This window comes from Abrus precatorius, unplaced genomic scaffold (genome assembly GCF_003935025.1).
Source record: "Abrus precatorius isolate BTA unplaced genomic scaffold, Abrus_2018 Scaffold8, whole genome shotgun sequence".
Lineage (NCBI taxonomy): Eukaryota > Viridiplantae > Streptophyta > Magnoliopsida > Fabales > Fabaceae > Abrus > Abrus precatorius.
This window is the reverse complement of record NW_020874428.1, coordinates 8833975-8853298: the sequence shown is the minus strand read 5'-3', so window position 1 is coordinate 8853298 and position 19324 is coordinate 8833975. Positions and strand designations below refer to the sequence as shown.

The 19324-nt window shown below is 32.4% G+C and overlaps 3 protein-coding genes across 3 annotated transcripts; 1 reads left to right on the top strand and 2 right to left on the bottom strand.

Moving 5' to 3' along the window:
- Nucleotides 1–1915: 1915 nt before the first annotated feature.
- LOC113846485 (beta-glucuronosyltransferase GlcAT14B-like) lies at nucleotides 1916–6338 on the bottom strand. Its single transcript, XM_027474822.1, has 4 exons — nucleotides 5595–6338; nucleotides 5390–5465; nucleotides 5168–5283; nucleotides 1916–4750 (listed from the first exon to the last, which is right to left on the bottom strand). The coding sequence occupies exons 1-4, from the start codon at nucleotides 6181–6183 to the stop codon at nucleotides 4236–4238; spliced, it is 1296 nt and encodes a 431-aa protein (XP_027330623.1). The 5' UTR covers nucleotides 6184–6338; the 3' UTR covers nucleotides 1916–4235.
- On the top strand, nucleotides 2096–3688 carry LOC113874180 (pentatricopeptide repeat-containing protein At5g66520-like). Its single transcript, XM_027512403.1, has one exon. The coding sequence runs from the start codon at nucleotides 2096–2098 to the stop codon at nucleotides 3686–3688; it is 1593 nt and encodes a 530-aa protein (XP_027368204.1).
- A 2179-nt stretch (nucleotides 6339–8517) lies between the features above and the next one.
- On the bottom strand, nucleotides 8518–12423 carry LOC113846486 (NHP2-like protein 1). Its single transcript, XM_027474823.1, has 5 exons — nucleotides 12290–12423; nucleotides 12084–12204; nucleotides 11898–12001; nucleotides 9412–9543; nucleotides 8518–8865 (listed from the first exon to the last, which is right to left on the bottom strand). The coding sequence occupies exons 1-5, from the start codon at nucleotides 12290–12292 to the stop codon at nucleotides 8839–8841; spliced, it is 387 nt and encodes a 128-aa protein (XP_027330624.1). The 5' UTR covers nucleotides 12293–12423; the 3' UTR covers nucleotides 8518–8838.
- Between the last annotated feature and the right edge of the window lie 6901 nt (nucleotides 12424–19324).

Here is a 19324-nt window from a genome sequence, read left to right as displayed (position 1 = left end):
TATATTATTATGAAAAATATTGTTTTTTTATCAGTAAAAAAAATATTATTTTATTTTATTTTATTTTTCCCTATTCTTTTTTTTTATCATCTAAAGGGAATCAATAATTTTTAAGCATTACATCTTTTACATAAGATATCGTTAAGAATAAATAAATAAATCTTATTCTTGCACACATACTTTTTATATCGCATTATGCATTAAGTTGATCAATAAAAGGCTAGATCTGCAACAATCGAGTATAACGAAAAATAGTTTTACTTATACCAATAGTTAAAGATCTAGTAATTTATCAATCAATTTATCATTACTTTCCAAGGTTTAGTGATTATTAGTCCCAAGGAAGATCATTTTGTCCAAAGAACTAATAGTTTGCCTAACATTTTTATGTTGTATTGAACTAATTGCCTATTGACTTTATTTGTTAGGACACCACCATAACAATTGTTGCCTAGTATACGAGATCGAGATAGAAATTAATATGGGTATAGGAATGAAAGGGAAGAGTTGACTATTTTGAGAAGGAAATTCCATATCAAAGTCAAGAAAACTAATACGATTAGTTTGCAACAGTTAGGATGAAGAATGAGAACAATCAAACAACTTACTTTTAATTTTGAATTGAAGATGACATGAGAACTAAAAAACTTAGTCACGATTATCACGCACAACATCAAATAACTATGTCAACTAAATTTTTGTATCATATTTGGAGTCAAATTTTGATATTACAAAAGGTTCCATTCATACAAAACATTCTACTACATTTTGAGTGTGTAATTCTTTTCCAATACAAAAAAATTATATATACAAAAGATATTCTCAAATACCCACAAAATCATAAAACAACTTAAGAATTAATCTTAAAAAAACTACCATTTGCCCATCATAAAAGAAGGAATAAACATCAAACACCATTACATCTCAAAATTCACCATTAGAAATTTCTCCTTCTTTTTATAACATTCACTTTTCTTAGTAGATTTGATAATTTTTTTTTTATAAAGATTTACCTCCTTATTATATCATTCAAAGAAATGATAACTCCTTCTTCCCTCCACCTATAAATAATTGGTATGGATTATCATTTGTCCATAATTAGCAAAAATGGCTTCTATGCCACAATAACAGAACTTAGGTTTCTTTCTAACTCTCATTTTAGCAGAAAAAGAAACAACTTTTGATATTTCACTCCTCCCTCTCACCATTAAAGAAGCAGACACCTATTTTCTTCAACACAAAACTATATTTTGCAAAAACTTTAGTTAATAAAAAATTAGTTTGACGAAGAGAAAGATTATATACGCAACAATTAATAATAAACTATTTTATAAATATATAATATCCTTATATGTTAATATGTATATTTACCAAGTAGGATAATGATGGTACACTTCAATAAAAATGGTAAACAATTCTATGATAACTTATTAGAGTCATCATAATTTAAAAAAAAAAAAAAAACTAAAATCGTACAATTCAAAATTGTTGAACTAAAATGAAATATAAGAACGATGACTAAAAATTTAAAAGCTTAAATATATTTTTAATCCTTACATTTAACAAATTTTTTATTTTAGCTCATTTAAATAATTTTTTTAAATTTTAATTTGTATTCTCTAATACTAATTTGGTCCATTGAAATACTATCATGTCAGTTATTTATTTGATCAAATCAATGTTAAAGACTAAAAATAAAAATTTATAAAAAAATAAAGATTAAAATAATATAAATCATTTGAAAAATTAAAACTAAAATTTTATTAAAATATAAAAATTAAAAACATATTTAAACTTAAAATTTATTAAAAGTTGAAAAAATCTGATAAGTCATGAGTTTTAATTTATTAATTTTTACCGGTGCTTTTATGATTTTTAATAATTTTGAGTAGAGCATATAGGACGGTGTTCCAAGATTTAAGTTAAAATTAAGAATAAGAAATCCTAGCGTGAAGAAGTTGTGTGAAATGTGTGAGTGAAACGCAGAGAAAATGATTTGTGTTGTAAACTGAGGTTTGACTCAGAGCGCCAAGATTGTGCAAGAAGAAGAGTGGAGAGGTCTCGTCTGAGAAATGCCTCAGCATTGGATGTTCACATGATTCAAAAGACCGTTAAGAACGGCTTCCTAACAACCCTCGCGCAAAAATGCAAGACCCTAATCCAACTCAAGCAACTACACGCCCACATCCTCCGATGCCGCATCAACGACACGCCGTATGCCATCGCCCCGCTTCTCGCCGTTGCAGCCACCTCCAACGACGCGTCGTTCTTCTCCTACGCTCGCTCCATCTTCCACCACCTCACTCACCGCAACACCTTCATGCACAACACCATGATCAGAGGCTACGTCCAAGGCCGTTCCCCCCTCCCCGCAGTGTCCTGCTACTTAACCATGTTGCAAAACGGCATTGTCGTTAATAACTACACATTCCCACCTCTCATCAAGGCTTGCATTGCTCTACTTTCATCTTCTCATTCTTTCAACATAATTGGACGTTTGGTGCACGCCCATGTCGTTAAATTCGGCCTCTGCGACGACCCTTACGTCGTGAGTGCGTTTATTGAGTTTTACTCTGCTTTACCCGAGGTGGAAACCGCAAGGGTGTTGTTGGATAAAACGACGATGAAAGATGTCGTGTTGTGGACGGCAATGATAGACGGTTATGGCAAAGTGGGCAATGTCGACAATGCTAGACAAGTGTTTGAGAAAATGCCTGAAAGAAATGCTGTATCGTGGAGTGCTATGATGGCCGCCTATTCTCGCGTTAGTGACTTCAAGCAAGTGCTGGCTTTGTTTGCAGAAATGCAAAACGAGGGCACGAAGCCAAATGAGTCCATCCTGGTCACAGTCCTCACTGCATGTGCTCACCTTGGTGCGCTCATGCAGGGACTGTGGGTGCATTCCTACGCCAATAGATTTGGTCTTGTCTCGAATCCAATTTTGGCAACGGCTTTGGTGGACATGTACTCAAAATGTGGATGTGTGGAATCAGCTTTATCTGTTTTTGAGAGCATTGTTGATAAGGATGCTGGAGCGTGGAATGCTATGATTTCTGGTGTTGCATTGAATGGTGATGCTAGGAAATCGCTGGAGTTGTTTCACCAAATGGTTGCTTCTGGGACTGACCCAAATGAAACTACTTTCGTCGCTCTCCTCACTGCTTGTACTCATGCAAAGATGGTTCCACAAGGCCTTCGGTTGTTTGAAGAAATGAGTAGTACATATGGAGTTGCGCCACAGGTGGAGCATTATGCGTGTGTTATTGACCTTCTTTCCAGAGCTGGTATGGTGGAGGAAGCTGAAAAATTTATGGAGGACAAGATGGGTGGACTTGCAGCTGGCGATGCTAATGTGTGGGGTGCTCTTCTGAATGCATGCAGAATTTATAAGAATATTCTTGTTGGGAATAGAGTGTGGAAAAGGCTGCTTGATTTGGGCGTAGCGGACTGTGGTACTCATGTTCTTACTTTCAATTTATATAGAGAAGCTGGGTGGGATGCAGAGGCAAATAGAGTTAGGAGTATGATATCAGAAGCAGGGATGAAAAAGAAGCCCGGATGCAGCATAATAGAGGTGAATAATGAAGTTGAAGAGTTTCTTGCAGGTGATCTTTCTCATTCACAAGCACAGGAAATGTGCAAATTGCTTGATTCTATTCTCAAGATGGTGAATTTAGAGCACTCATGACGGGTAGAAGCTATTGTGTACTGCTAAATTGTCTTCTTACATGCATTAGCATAATTATTTGCAAGCACCTATGGTCGCAAAAACAAAAGTCAAATATAAACCAACAAATGGAAGGAAAGGAAAGGAAAGAAAGAACACACAGGATATACTGCAGCTATTGCATTAAGAATTTGGGGATTATTTTATACTGGATTGGTTCAACTCCAGGCTAACAAGCAGCTTGCCCATGTATTAAATAATTGAATCTCATATTTTCTATAAATGTCTTACAGAGTACAACAATTGCATCAATGGCTTGTCATCTAGAATGTTTTATTGTTTGTGAACCAGTGGAAACATTTTGACCAAATTCTTGGAGTCCGGTTAAAGTTTGTGTAAAACATCCAGTCATAGGAAGCCATTTCTGTTTTCCCTTCTGTAACTCATTTTTCTTGTTTGATCTCTTAGCAACATCAGGTATCAAATGCAAAACGAATTGTTTGCCTCTCAGATGTTAGATGATGGAAAAGCAGCAATGAGCGTAATATGCATCATTCCAAACTCGGTGTCAAGAACACTGATTTGCCTGAAAATTATCTGCTGATAATAAACCATTGATAAGGCGTTTAAGCCTTTCAGCTCCAGGACCAGGCCTAAGTTCAGTGATATTTCTTGTGACAGAATACTGTTTAGCGACGCTTGAATTTGCTTGATTGAACCACCTGCCTGGCACATAACCATCTGCATTTCGTCCCAAGAGTTCTGCATCAATCTTGTTCAAGACTGGTTCATTCCTGCCAAATTTCCTAGCAAAAGGAGCGTTGCTGTCCACCATTCTCTGGTAGTCATTAACTGTAAGGAAATGAGGGTGTTGTTTTGGAGGGTTGTCCCATGATATGAAGTGGAGGTCATGGTTCACTGTAGTGTTACGAAACTCCTCAGCATTGCAGATGACTGTGTGAAAATACCCTTCAGGGGAAGACAGAAAGTTGGCATAATACATCAAGACTATCCTAGGCAAGTTATCCCAACCCCATAGACAGTATTCAGTAAATGGGCGGGAGAGCATCATCCAGGCAGAACCTGAGCGAAATCAAGAATCATAATTTAATAACTCAGATAGCGTCAAGCTGGGACTACCAATTTCAAGTTCTTTTCATCAATTTTAAGTCATTAGTTTAGTTAGAGACAATTATTTTTCTATGATTCTAGTACACTGGTGATCTTATGCAACAAGTTAGTCATAAATAATGGCTTCATATTTAGGAAACCGTGTGAAAAGAAGAAACTGAGAAACAACACGAGTCCTAATTACGAATAAAAGGAATTTATGAGGACTGGACACACAGTTCATGAGGAATGTTTGCTTTAGGCTGTAGTAACTAGTAAGATTACCAAACAGCAATGGAAAAATATGTAACTCCTAGAAAGGTATTGAAATTTCGAGTAATCATACTTAAAATAGTGATTAATAAAAGAAGAATGGCAAAAGTTTCTCACCTGTAAACAGTTTATAAGCTGTGGGCACATTTCTTTTCTCCGATACCCAAAATACATCAGATTTATGCACGCTATAAAGACCCGGGTCAATTATGACAGGCTTGGCCCTATGATACCTATTGAAATGAGTGAGGCATCATTTAATATTTTATACAATCGTATGTTACTTAAATGGATAAAATCGTGCAACGAACAGAAAGAAGAAAAGAATTAGCAACTTACTCCTTCCAGCCAATATCACTGGTGTGTTCAATGAAGTTGAGGTGTCTGGGAATGGACGAAAGTGTATGCAGCAGATCTGTTGTGCAAACAAGATATGGAAACTGATGTTAAGTGAGAAAGAAGTATTAAATAAAACACAGATTGGAACGTAACTAAAAATTAAAAAGAAAAGGTTTCTATATTTAACCGGGAGGGGGTGACGTACCATCTTGGGTTACCAAAGGATAATCGGAAGCACTCAAATTAATGAACCAATCCCAGTCCTGAGCGTGGTTCAACAAAATGGCGGCGGCGTGAAGAGTATTGGTGACCATTGTGGGCCCTCTGTAAGTGACCAAGTTGGCCTTAACAACCGCTCTGACATTCCCCAATTTGGCAAGGAGAGGTTCATTGGTGACGAAATTGGCGAGGTCCAACCTCTCCTTCGCCGAAGCCTCAAGGTCCAAATGCACTGCGTAGTAGTTTCTCGGATGGTACAATGCCTTCAACGTCCTTTTCAGACTCTCTCCGTCCCCCGTTGAGCCCGATATTAAGTACGCGATCCTCGGAACCCCGTTGCTCAACGTGGGACACACCCTCAACTTGTGCTCCACGAACTGTGGCACCTCCTTTGCCTCTTGGGTGGTGTGGTGGTGGTACTGGTATAGTTGGTAAGAGGATGAGTTCGAGGATATTACAAGGGAAACAAGGATCAGGAAAGTTGATATGAGGAGAGAGAAGATGAGTGGCAGGAACCACTTCTTCTTCTTGTTCTGCTGTTGCTGCTGCTGCTGCTTCCTGCTGTTGGGTTCCATCACTGGCTCTGAGTGGTGAGGTTGATGAAGAGGAAAGCTTTGTAACGGCGCAGGATCTATGTTGGCGTTAATGCGCAGTGGAAGGCAGTGCCAAATCAGGATTGGAGAAACATGCGCCAATTCATTCTTAGTGGGAATCACTGGGAGACAATCATTATGACTGCTCAGGCCCATACCATTTTCTTTTTCCCATTCTCTTATTTAAAAGAGATTTCAAATCACTGAGAATTAAAAAGGATAAACATTATACTTTTTTTACTGGTTAATATGTTTTAAAATTTGGCTTATTTAATTTCTAATAATGAATCTCATGTGCTTTATTTGTTCTTTAAAGAAATTCCAAAGAATGCCTAAAACTATTTTCAGTGTTTGGTATGTGAAATTCTTAAGTATTTATAACCAGTTCTTTGGGATAAATTAAAAACTAAGTTGTCGTTTTCTGTTAATTGCCATCTCCAAATTGGTGGGGTGGTATGTTCAAGTTGAAGTCATATATAGAACTTCTACCGTGACAAATGAGCTTTGACGAGGACTTCCACTCCCTAATTCCCCCAGGATCGCCATGTAATAGATTACATAAAAATTCAATATTTCAATTTTCTAAAATCAAATAATAAAAAATATTTTAAAATAAATAAAAACTGTGATAGTGTGTTTTTCTTTCTTTTAACACTTCATAAATTTTTATATTAAATTTAAATATCCATGTAATTGATTTTTCTTTTAAATTATAATAAATTTTATAAATATATTTATAAGAATTTAATAATTAAAGACGTATATTATTTTTTTATATGATATAGATATTGTTAATCTCAACTCTCAGAATTAAATGTAAACATAAAAAACTTTGTTTGATAAAAATATAATCATAATAATAAAATTTTATTAAAAGATATAATAAATATTTTGAAAAAAATTCATTCTTTAGATTCTTTAGCTGAACTTTAAATTTGTAAATTGTAATTGACTTCGGGGTTGACACTGGACAGTGACTGATCATGTTCTCGAGAAAACGCGTACGTCGTCCTTTTCTTTTCGTCACTAAAAATGTTACTTTACCTCTCCATAGCAAAATTCCAGTTGTTACACAGGCCGTCAACAATTGCAATTGGTCACTTGTAACTGTTGCACGCTTTCAGCACTTCTTTGATTTTATTTTATTTTTTCTTCATTCCCTTTTGCAAGACAATATATAGAACTTGTTATTGTAGCAGAACTTGACAAAACAATTAATACAAGTGCAAAGCATATGGCTTTATAAATATGTTCTATGGACAAAAAAAAAAAAAAACATCGTTTAAATGTGTTTTTGGATTTGAATCATTTAAAATATAAATTCAAAATCCTCAAAAAAAGCATATAGGAAGTTAGTTTGTCAAAAACATGTATGTATGTATTTTACAAGAAATTTGCTAAATCAGTTAAGAAAAGGAAAGAGTAAGTTTTCAATAAGCATTTATCTTTTAATATCAAGTCAAATATACAATTCATTCAATGTGTATTTTATTTATTCACTATTATGTAAGAATTAATTTTAATTTATTAGACCCTATATCTTTAGAATTAGTTATTGAGTCTTTATCTACTAATCAAATTTTTTTATTTTTTACTCACATATACATTGGTTTTTCACTTAATAACTGAAGTGTCCGATTACTTTTTCTTTTTCTTTCTTTTCTGGCATTATAATGTCTCTATTTTAATACCTTATTATACACTTTATTTTAATTCAGTTATATATACACATTATACCTCTGTTATTTTTATTAAAATCAGTGTAGTTTTACACATTAAAGAATCATTCATTTTAGTTATTTTACAATTTTTTTGGTTATGATTTACATTAGACAAACTATAGTCAATGTACTTTTACAAACTAAAATGAAAACTCACAAAAGTTGCTTATTTTTTAACATTTATATATTATATTCTTTTTATTTGTAATGCTCCTATTACTTATATTTTACATTGCACAGGTAACATTACTAATAATTTATATTAAAAATTGATTTTTAGATAAAGCTACAACATTTCTATGTTAAGAAATTCAAAATTCCGTACATCAAGTTGTCAAATAAATATTGGTAACTGAAATATTGAAAAAAATACTTAACAAATATTAAAAAAATGCAAACAAATTCGCATTTGTTTTATTTTGAAATTTAAACTGATAAGTTTAATTAAATATTACAAATAGTATATTTGAATTTTGAACTTAAGAACTCTGTTAATAATTGAAAATACTCACCCCTCTAAAAAATAACTGAAACTTAGACTGAAGATAATAACAAATATTATTTGTTTTATATTTTAGTTTTACAATAACTTAACACATTAAAAACTTTTAAAATTGATTTTTCAAAATAAAAGTTTCTCATGAAAAAGACTGAACAATGGCGCTACAGAGAAAGGTAATCAGGAAGTTTAAATTTTCTAACAACATCCCCACACTAAATGCGTTGAACAGTATATAATAGCAGTGTAAGACATCACTCGGACTAACTTGAAAATATGACTTCAAAACAATCGTTTGCAGCTTTACATATAAAGCACCACCTCGGCCTGTTTTTAAAACAACTCCTCGTCCAGTCAAAGCCTCTAAAGGAGCATTCAGCACAACTCAAGAAGCCCATCATACCGAATATCAACTTTTCAGATTAACAGTTTCTCAATAGCATCCTGCACACCCACCAAATGCTCAGAATGCATGCTTAAACATTGATTCAATAACTCACTGATTTTAAAACCAGAGAAGTGATCGAACAGGTTTAAAATCAGTGCAAAAACCGTAATGAAAATTTGCTTTTTTTCTTTCCTACTTGTTTTTAAGTATTTCCATTTTATTTTTTTTAAACCACAGTAATATTTCAGTCAAACTAAGCTACAAAGGTCAATTATGAGGTTCACTTACTGATTGTCATTATATAGCCTTTTATTATTGCCTTTTTATATTACAGAACATCTAATATGGTCATTTTATGCTAATTTAACATTTTACCTAACTTTATTTTAGGTTGGTTTAATTCCTAATAGATCATATAGTATTTAAAATATATATTCAATTATCATCAATGTTGTGACCACACTTTAACCACTATCAAACAAACAAGATATAAATCAGTACCTTTACCATTTAAATGACTGGTTCAGTTTTTCCAAGACGAATAAAGATTAATATAGTTGGGCAATTACATCAAAATTATTAAAGTAAAGCACTGCCCAAACCTTTAGTTGCTGTATTTGTGATTTCAGTTGACTTCCTTCATTAGTTGTCACTGAACATGCAATCACTGGCCGGGTGACACCACATGCTCGCCCAAGTGCTTGTTTTGATGGGACGAAAACATAGGGAACATTCTGAAAGATTCAAATAACCAGACAGTTAATAGTTACTTCCCTGCTACAGAAAAAAAAAATCCCAGAAACACCATGAATGGAAATGAGAGCAACTGAAGTAGTAAAGACCAAAAGAAAAAATCAAAATATTCCCCAATCGGTTTGTAATGAAATACAAACTAAACTCAAGGAACCAAAAATATTATACTAACTGGACAACTACATAGAAAAGGAGGCATGAAAAGAAATTGGTTAAAAGCCATGACCCGGATTACTTTAAAGACACAAATTTACATCAGTGGGATCTTCCCAGCATTCAGTGGGTAAGCATTACATAAACATGCATGCTTTACAAGCAGATAGTATATCATGTAATTGCAAAACATCTCAAATACAAAAGTCACAAACAACATAGACTGCAAATCAAACAATATTACAACTGATAATGACACAGTGATGGAGACCAAACCTTGAGAGATCATGAACAAGAGTCAAAGGACAAGGAGCCCAGTGAGCCCAATACATTTCAAGGACTTGGAAGCCCAATAACAAGAACAAGAACCAAAAAGATTAAGGAGACCCTTCAACAAGCCATGATCACATTATTTGGAGAGGAGCCCAACATGAATCAAGAGAGGCCCAAGATGGTGAATTGCATTCAAGAGTTAGAAGAGTGATGGCTTAAAGTATGCAAGGAAGGCCCAATGCTTATTTTTGGCGTGCACATGTTTTTGTTTTGGAACTTAGTTTTTTTTTTTTTAATAATGGGCTAATATGTTAAGTGGTCCAATTCCTTTAAGTTGGTGGCTGAACTAGGAGTGCCAAAAACAGCCATTGAGGGTTATTATTTTAATTAATTATGAGTTGAATAATGCCTAGGTGGACCATCCGTTGATTGGCTGTATTATTGAGAGAGAGAGAGCGGTGCTTTTAGTTGCCTATTTCGGTTACAAAATGGTCATTAAGTGAAGCTTGATGAGTAGAGCTTAATGGGACTTTGAATGAACATTATTGCTGTAATAATTTCAGCCACTAACTCATTGCTTAAGGGTGGGTGGCACAAAGTTGAAGGGATGATCAATTTGAATGAAAATTCAGCCTTGGCAAACTTAGAGAGTGATTCTCTAGATTTCTTGAGTGATTCAAGAACCTAGGTTTATCAAAGGATATTCACTCCCTTTGTGTGCATGCCTAACCTAGTGAAAGAGTGATTCTTTCATTCCATTCCCAATTTTTTCCAATTTCCACGTGATTGAACCCTAATTCTCCTTTTTTCCAAAATTCGAATTTCAACTAGAAAAGAAACCTAAACTTTCTAATTTTTACAAATTCTACATTTTATTTCCTTAATTATCATCACCACATCATTTTCTTTCCATTTTCGTTTCCCTAATAAGGAAACTCAAATTTTTCCTTTTTAATAACTCAATTTTGCATTTTTTCTTTTCAACTTAATCCCAATCAATCAAAGACTCAATTACCGTGAATAATTCTTCCCCAATTCTTTCAGAATTTTGAATTTCCCCAAGATCCAAACCCTAAAGGCCCAATTAATTCCCAATTTGCCATTGAGGAACACATCACACAGTATATGCACCCAGCCAACAAGACCCATTCTTCATATGCTAAAATTTGAATCTGTGGACTCTACGCTAAAAATTGTACACTTTAACTCTACAAATGATTTTAGTAGAAGAATTAACACTCTCAAAAAATAGGACAACAATTAATCCTAATCTAAAATACAAAGACAAGCCACTTAGTAGTGAGAATAGAGAATTAACAGTATTCATGCAATTCCTTTTCTCTAAATCCCTCCATCAGATTTGTAGTGCAGAAACAGACCAAGGAATAACATAGTGGTAAAGGGATCTTTAAATTCTTTCATGAGTCAGCTTCTTATAATTTCATTTCCCACCCAAAAAACAGGATCTGAGTCTTGGCCAACAAGGTGAGATCTCACTTAGAAGACAAGACTAGAAGGTTCTTTATTTCTTTTTTCCTTTTCAACCAATCCCAGTCTATAATGCTTTCTCCCATTTCCCTTTATCCGTTACTACTATTAGCATTTCTAGACATACTGAATACTTGATGGAAGAAATTTATACTGTCATGAATTATCCTATTCCAGTTGATCCGGACCATAACTTTTACATGTAAGTTTTTATATGTTTCATCATTATTTCCATTTTTTCCAACTTTCTTCAATTTTTTCCAACTTATAATTCAAATCATGTAAAAAATAATTAACAGAACATATTCAAAGATAATCTTAGGATGGATCTTTTGACTAGTAATTATAATAACAGCAGCAGCAGCCATGGCAAAACAGGCGCACGCATATTCCCCAGAAAAGAAAACAAAAGAAAAATCACCTTATCTTCAGCAAGCAGAGGAAGATGTAGCAGAATCTCGAGAGGCTCGGTGTCTGCTGCCATAACAATGAACTCAGAAATGCCTCTGTTAAGAGTCTTGGTGGCTGAAACAAACAGAAGGTTTCAAATGCATCGTTTTTTCTAACCCAAAAAACAAGAAAAGAAAAGAGCGATGCAAGGGCACACCTTCATTGGCACCCTTTTTGAGCTGCTTGTAGTTGGAAGCTTGTTGAACAAGATCCAATATCGTTATTGTGAGTTGTGCATCGGCCAAAGGGTAAGCTTTCGGGTTCACAGCCTCTCCTGTCTGCAAAACCAATAAAAGAAAGAAAAGTTGAGTACTGAGAGTAAGAAACAAGTCTAAGTCAACTTGGAAGAGAATGAGGAGGAACCATTCTCGGGTGCGCCGCTGATTGAAGAGACTAGGGTTTTTCGGAGCAGAAAGTTTGGATTGTGAGAGCAATAGGGTTTAAGAGTACAACTGCCACCTCACTACAAACCTCGCTTTATTGATCCTTTTGGGTGCCGTCTAGGTTAGAGTGCCTTCCTGTGCAGCACGTCAACGTATATTCCCTGCAAGATATCGCTCCTGCTTCATGGGTATATTTTAAGTTCGTTATTAGTTAAAAGAATAATTATATTTTTACTCCCAATAAAAATAATATATTTTGTAATAAATCTTTAAAACATTTCTGTATATTAAATTAAGTTTCTAATTTATTTAAAATATTAAGAATTAAAAACTTTAATTTATGCTATCAATTGTTTTAAGTTAAGTGATAAGTTAAATAATAAAAATTTGTTATTTAATTTTTTAATATTAATATTTATAAATAAATTTTTAAATACATTTTAAATATTTATAAATAAATCTCTCAAACTTTATTTTTTTTCTCTTATAATTTTTTTGTGGTGGTCTCTCTCACTGTCTTTTTATATGTTGTGATGATTCAATCAAATTGTCTTTACCTCTTCTATTAAATCTTTAAAGAGAAGAGGATTCCCAACAAAATAAGAAAGTCAAATAATGAAGAAAAATAACAACTTTGAATGTTAGTTTTCTTAGCCTGCTCTCTCTACTCTTGGAAAGAGTTATACATTAGGTGTACTGTGAATACCATTCGTTATCCTAATGATCTTTCAATTTTTCTTAAGTATATTCTCTGCTGGCCCATATTTCTTTTATTTGATCTTCACGTCTAGTCTAAGAATTCTGATTTATTGCTTGTTGTTCCTTAAACTTCCCCTTGAAAATCCACCTACCCCCTTATTTATGTCTAAATTACGTTGAGAATTTCAAAAGGCAAAAACACTTTTATTCCTTTATATTTAAATATGTGCAGTTGGTCAAACTTTGTTAAATGCATGTTGATGTAACATATTTTAAATTTACATTTATAATTTTATTTTGATTTATAAACACTTTTTATATGTTTTATTTTTTAGTCTTTTTATCATTTTCTAATTATTTGAATAAATTAGATTTATTACAAATAAATGCTTTAATTTTATATTTTTAGTTATTCTGACTTTTGACTACTATTTTGGCTATAGCTTTATTTATAGATATCTTTTTTTACTTATTTCAATTGCATTTGATTATACACATCCAAAGCTTCAAAATGCATATATGAGTTGTTGGTTTAGAGTGATTTTTAATTTTTTATGATTTTTTTAAGTTGAAATAGATTTGTTGAATATTGTTGCGAGATTGCATTTGGACTCCTTGTTATTTAATAATTGTATTTGGGCTTTTAGATATTATTGAGGGCCAAAATTTGGTCACTTAATTTACCCTAATCAGAACCTATAAACAGACTAATAAGGTTCTGAATTAGGATGTGCGATTAGACACTTTGAGTTTTTGGAGATTTGGCCGAAATAAGAATTTTTATTTTTACTTTCTTTCAAATTCTCTTGTTCTTTTCTCATTCTCACGTGGGTTTAGTGTTTTGATGGAAGGCTAAACCTCTTATTCAATCTGTGGAATCTAAACACTGTAAATTTAATTTGAGTTCTAAGCCAGTTTGTTCTCTTTTTGTTTAATCTCAAATTTGTGTATTGCGATCGTGATTAACTTTTCTGTGGTTAGAATTCAAATTAGGATTTGATTGATATTCTAATTTGATAATTAATTTGGGTTAGATTAAATGATAATTTGATTTAATTCCTAGTCTAGTTCAATTAGATTATGTCATGACCCTTTTTTATAAAGAATCAATGACATTCTGCATTTGTCATTCTTAATTAATTTATTCATTTACTAAATTATATATATATATATATATATATATATACACAACATGATGATTCATTGAAGATCTCAAAATGTTAGAATTTTCTTTAATCCATTATGTAATTTTCATTATGCAATGACTATTATGAAATTACCTTTTCCTTTAGAGATCTTAAATTACGTTGCTCTCACAACACAATAAATGGTTCTCATACAATTAAGGGTTTAGAGAGTACTAACCTAAATCCACTGTTCCTTGATGTTTCATCTCTCTTTGATGTCGTTGATCCCTTGGTATTTTCCCCAACTCTTCCTTCTTCTTTCAGCTCCTCTCGAATGGTTGAGAGAAAGTTCCTTTCTTGCGTTTACTGTAAGCTCACTCAGAGACCGTGAAAGTGAAAGAATAGAAAATACCGTAACCCCTACTTGGTAACCGCTCTTTAATTTATATGAAGGGAGAGGGGAGGGTTTCCTTATAATTGTATTTACAATTATACTCTCAATGACTCTATATTTTATATTTAACCACCATCACATTAAACCCTTAATTAGAGTCATGCTATAAGTTACATAGGCCACTATAATAAGATTATTAAAATAAGCTAACACAAAATATAAGAATTTAACTTATAATTACATCCATTAACAAATTAGAAATGCACTAGGCCAGACCTAATACTCAAATCTAGACCAACAAAATAATTAGCCCCATGCTCTTCCAAAAATGCTAACTCCAGAATCTCTTAGCCAGACCTTCCAGCTTGAGAAATGGATGCATCCCTTGTACCTTCTACTTACGTACCATTGTACGATCATCGCATCACACACATATATCAAAACAACAAAAATATAAGGGTGAGCTTATGAAACCGACGACCTTATTAATGAAAAATGAATAAATATAGATGAAATTAATTAAACAACTCATATTAATCAGCACACCACGTTACGCAGCTTCAATACAATAATGCAGCATGTCCAGCTCATTCCCAGCCATCTAATGCAAATGCAGCAATTCTAGTTTCCATCTGATTTCACAGCCTAAGTAATCCAAAGGAACTGTTCCGGTCTAGGAGCGACCCATCTCGGTATCTGGATCCAAACACAGCACAACTCAATATCCTAGGCAACTCTAGGATGATAATGATAAATGCGATGTATTACAATTAAATTAGCATATTACAACCTAACAACATTTTATTTTTAGCTTCAGCATTACAGCTATATATATTTTCATAACCTCAACAAAACAGTAATACATATCTTCAAAGCAAAACTCATCCTTTTGTGTATTTTAATATTCTTAGCATATACAACACAACATTACAGCACAACATATTCTACCACAGTTATTCAAACGATTATCATACAACAAAGAAATATATTCAATCATACATACTTGGGGCTTTTACCCTAAAACTTGTCCATACCACTAATGATTCTCAACTAACCAAGGTTTTTCATCATAAGAGCTAAACCAGCTTAGTTAAACAACTGAGAAAACTACTCAGCTATACTGCTCTAAATTTTTGTTCAAGAATATGGCTACTTAACAACTTATTTCTCGGTTACATCAACATCAAATCCATAATTAACTCCATATTCACTATACAGATAAATCAGCTCAGATAAGCTCCCCTTACCTGGAATGAGTTCCAAGATAATGGTCTTAATGGTTTCTGTATAGAGAGATTGATAGTTTGGATGTGAAATACAGCTTGAACGGTTTAGATCTACTCAAAACAACCCGATTTAAGTCCCTTGAGAGAAAGAAAGAAGAAATAAGGTAAAAACTGAGAACTGAGCTCTGAGAACTCACCTAGACCTTAATGAGATAGAAGATCTCACTTTGATCGGGAAGGAATTCAACTTTGAGAATGTTTTCTCTAGAAGTAATAGAAGAGAGAACAGAGAGAAACTAAGAGAGAAAAGTTATCTAGTAAGAAAATAAAGTTTTTGGGCACTAAGGCTCTTTAAATACCCCTCTAGCGCTCTCTCGCTCAAGCGAGAAGTAGCTCGCTTGAGCAAGCTCTACCCTTGCCTGGACGAGAAAACCAGACAGTGGAACCTCTTATATTTATGATATTCTCACTGAAGCGAGAAACTCATCGCTTGAGCGAGCTACATGCGACATCTCGCTTGAGCAAGAACCTCTCACTTGAGCAAGATCACCTCTCGCCTGGGTGAGGGGACAGCTAGGGTGATCCTATCTACTCTCGCTTGAGCGAGACTAATCTCGCTTGAGCAAGAACACTCTAGGATTCCTATTCTGCACAACAACTTCTCGCGTAAGCGAGATTTCTCTCAGTTGAGCAAGATACCCTGCATCCTGAACTCTTAATTTATCTTTCAGATGAAATTATATTGGTTCTCGATTATATTCCCTAGCTTATTTCATATACAACACACTTAATAAAAAATTTCTAGTTGTTCTGCTCATCACTCTCGACAGCATCATAATACAACATTCAAACTATATACAGCTCGTCATACTGCAATCATATAGCTTTCATACTCACATTCCAATATATATGTAATTCATACACTTTAAACATACTTAACACAATTTGGATAAAATGATCAATACATTAATTTGACAGGTTATTTGATTGAATTAATAATTGAATTGGGTAAACGTTCAAACTCAGATTAAAATCTTTAGATACTATGATAATTAGAGTTATACACATTTGGTATATTGTGGATTGATATTTCTTAGTTTATTTTTACTCAATTTTAATTTGCTCGCAATTTACTTTAATTAATTTGTAGTTTTCAAACCCCTAAAATTTACTCACATTTTTAAAAAAACCTAAAACTAAATTTAAATGAAAATGTGTCTTTGTGAATCGACCTAGGTTGAGTTCTATACTGTAAAATCCTTAGAGAAACTTAGTTACTTTGATAGTGACTCAGAATCATCTATCAAATTGGCGTTGTTGTCGGGGATACATTGTCAATTTTGATTCGTTTTAGGATTTATTATTACTTTTTCACTGTTTGCAAATTTCGCATAATTTGATTTTTCACTATTTTGATTTGTAGGCTTTTGTTTTTGTTTCTATTTCTATTTGTGATTTGGTATCTTTTTTGTTTTGCATTAGTTCATTTATTTAAGTGTGTTTAATTTTAATTTTCATGATTAATAAGGTTAAATAATAAAAAAAATTACATTCTAATTGTTTATTAAATGTTGCAAGTTGTTTCTATCATTTGTTTTATGTTTTGTGTGTTTTAGTCATTATGAAATTATGCTATTTTAGTGCATTTAATTTTGAATTTTTAGAAAATTGGATTAATAAGATTGCTACAGAATTATGTGACTTGCAGGAATTTTGTAGAGATTTTGCAGATTTTTAAGGAGCAACAGAATAAGGATTTGCTAGATTTGAATTCTGCATATTGATTAGATTAGATTAGATAAAATTAATATATTTAAATTTAAATTTTATATTATAGTCAATATTTGATTATATTAAATTTAGTTTGTTCTCCTTTTAAAGGTAGGAGACTAGTTTAAATTTAAATTTTGAAAAAAAATTATCTAACCAATTTGCTAATTTAAATTTAAATTTTGAATTATTTTTATTTAAAAAAATTTGAAAAAAATATTTTTTAAAATTAAAATTAAAATAATTTCAATTTTTATTTTCTTTTTATCGCACTTTTTATTATAGTTTATTTGATTGATTTTTATTTTATTTTTTCCCTTGCACATTTTTATTATTTGATTTGCATAAGATTTGTTTGTTCTCTCACATACCACTAATTATGCATAACATGAGTGAGGCCCTCAACTCCAATTAGAGCATATCTTATATATATAAGTCCCTACATCTAGTTGAGTACCTATTGATTGAGGATAACTTTATGGAATGGATTTTACCTCTAGTGATCTTTTATCCTTAGGCTTACAAACTATCCAAAGTAAGAATGCATGTCATAGATCATTAAGTTAGAATTGTAGGAACCTTGATTGAACACTATGGGAGCATATTTTCTTTCATCACCTCGCCATAATATTTTTTATATTATTTTATGAGTTATGAAAATTATTGATCTCATTCATCTTCATCGTTTTATTTAATTCATTTTACATGCAGTCACTCAAAATTTCAAATTAAATCATTTAGATCAACGGGCGTATCCACAAAATATGTATCTTAATACATTAAATTATGTGGTTATGACATATGTATTATAACATACTGATATATGAATTGTGTATATAATGACGAGAAAGGAATTAGTATGAATAGCTATAGCGATACACTAGGAGTATAGAATATAGAGCCGATTATAGAAGTCTGGGGAAAACATAGGGTGATGAATGACATTCGCTTAAGTGTACACATTTTAAAAATGCGAATGCATCACTTGGCCACACACTGGTTTTCTGACTAACACTTCTAGCTGTAATTTTGCTAAGGGGCCCTATAAGTGTGTACGTTGTATCCGTATGCATGGGTTAACTAACAGCTATTGACCTATTGTGTAAGACCTCATAAAATGCTGGAGCTAACTATGAAAGGTGATCACAGTGTACAAAAAATTGTTTAATTGAGAATAAAGTGAATTGGTTTTGTTACCGATATATGTAAAGTGCTGACGTTCTTGACTCATGCCAGTGATTTTAATTGATTTTTATGAATATGATATAGATATTATTATAGAGACTAATGTATTCATCTTTGCGTATGAGGTTGTAAATAGATTTGTAAATGTATAAAATATATTTGTTGTTTATGTTTTAATGATGAGAAAGGAATTCATCCCTACAAATATTTCAAGAAACAGGAACGATGATTAGGATCAAACTCTCAGCGTTTGGGCATGAATTAGAACTGCTTTTCAAATTTTGAGTATTTGGACTTTATAATGATGTATTCTAAATCAAATATGTATTTGGTTAACAATCTGTAAAAAGTATACTTTTATATACAATTTAAATTCAGTACTTGTACACTCTATATTATTTAAATTTAGGTATTATTATGAAAAGGCAGTTAAATTTTGATTATTTTATTGTTTAAATTCATTGTAAATATGTTTGATCAAGAAAAGTTTCAATTTCTCAAATATTTATACTACTTGATTTGATGAAGAATCAATTTATTCCTTTGGTTTGCAACAAATTATTATTTACTTTTAGAATTTAAAGATTAAGATGTTACATTTGGGGTTATGCATA

What these genes read in the sequence shown, in the direction of transcription:
- LOC113846486 (XM_027474823.1), bottom strand. An exon ending in CTCTGCTTGCTGAAGATAAG is followed by an intron (nt 9,544 to 11,897) that starts GTGATTTTTCTT and finishes TGAATCTTTCAG; the next exon opens with AATGTTCCCTATGTTTTCGT. An exon ending in CACAAATACAGCAACTAAAG is followed by an intron (nt 8,866 to 9,411) that starts GTTTGGGCAGTG and finishes GTGGGTGTGCAG; the next exon opens with GATGCTATTGAGAAACTGTT.
- LOC113874180 (XM_027512403.1), top strand. Translation starts at nt 2,096, where the DNA reads ATGATTCAAAAGACCGTTAAGAACGGCTTCCTAACAACCCTCGCGCAA.
- LOC113846485 (XM_027474822.1), bottom strand. Translation starts at nt 6,183, where the DNA reads ATGGAACCCAACAGCAGGAAGCAGCAGCAGCAGCAACAGCAGAACAAG. An exon ending in TCCTTTGGTAACCCAAGATG is followed by an intron (nt 5,466 to 5,594) that starts GTACGTCACCCC and finishes TTTGCACAACAG; the next exon opens with ATCTGCTGCATACACTTTCG. An exon ending in AGTGATATTGGCTGGAAGGA is followed by an intron (nt 5,284 to 5,389) that starts GTAAGTTGCTAA and finishes TCATTTCAATAG; the next exon opens with GTATCATAGGGCCAAGCCTG.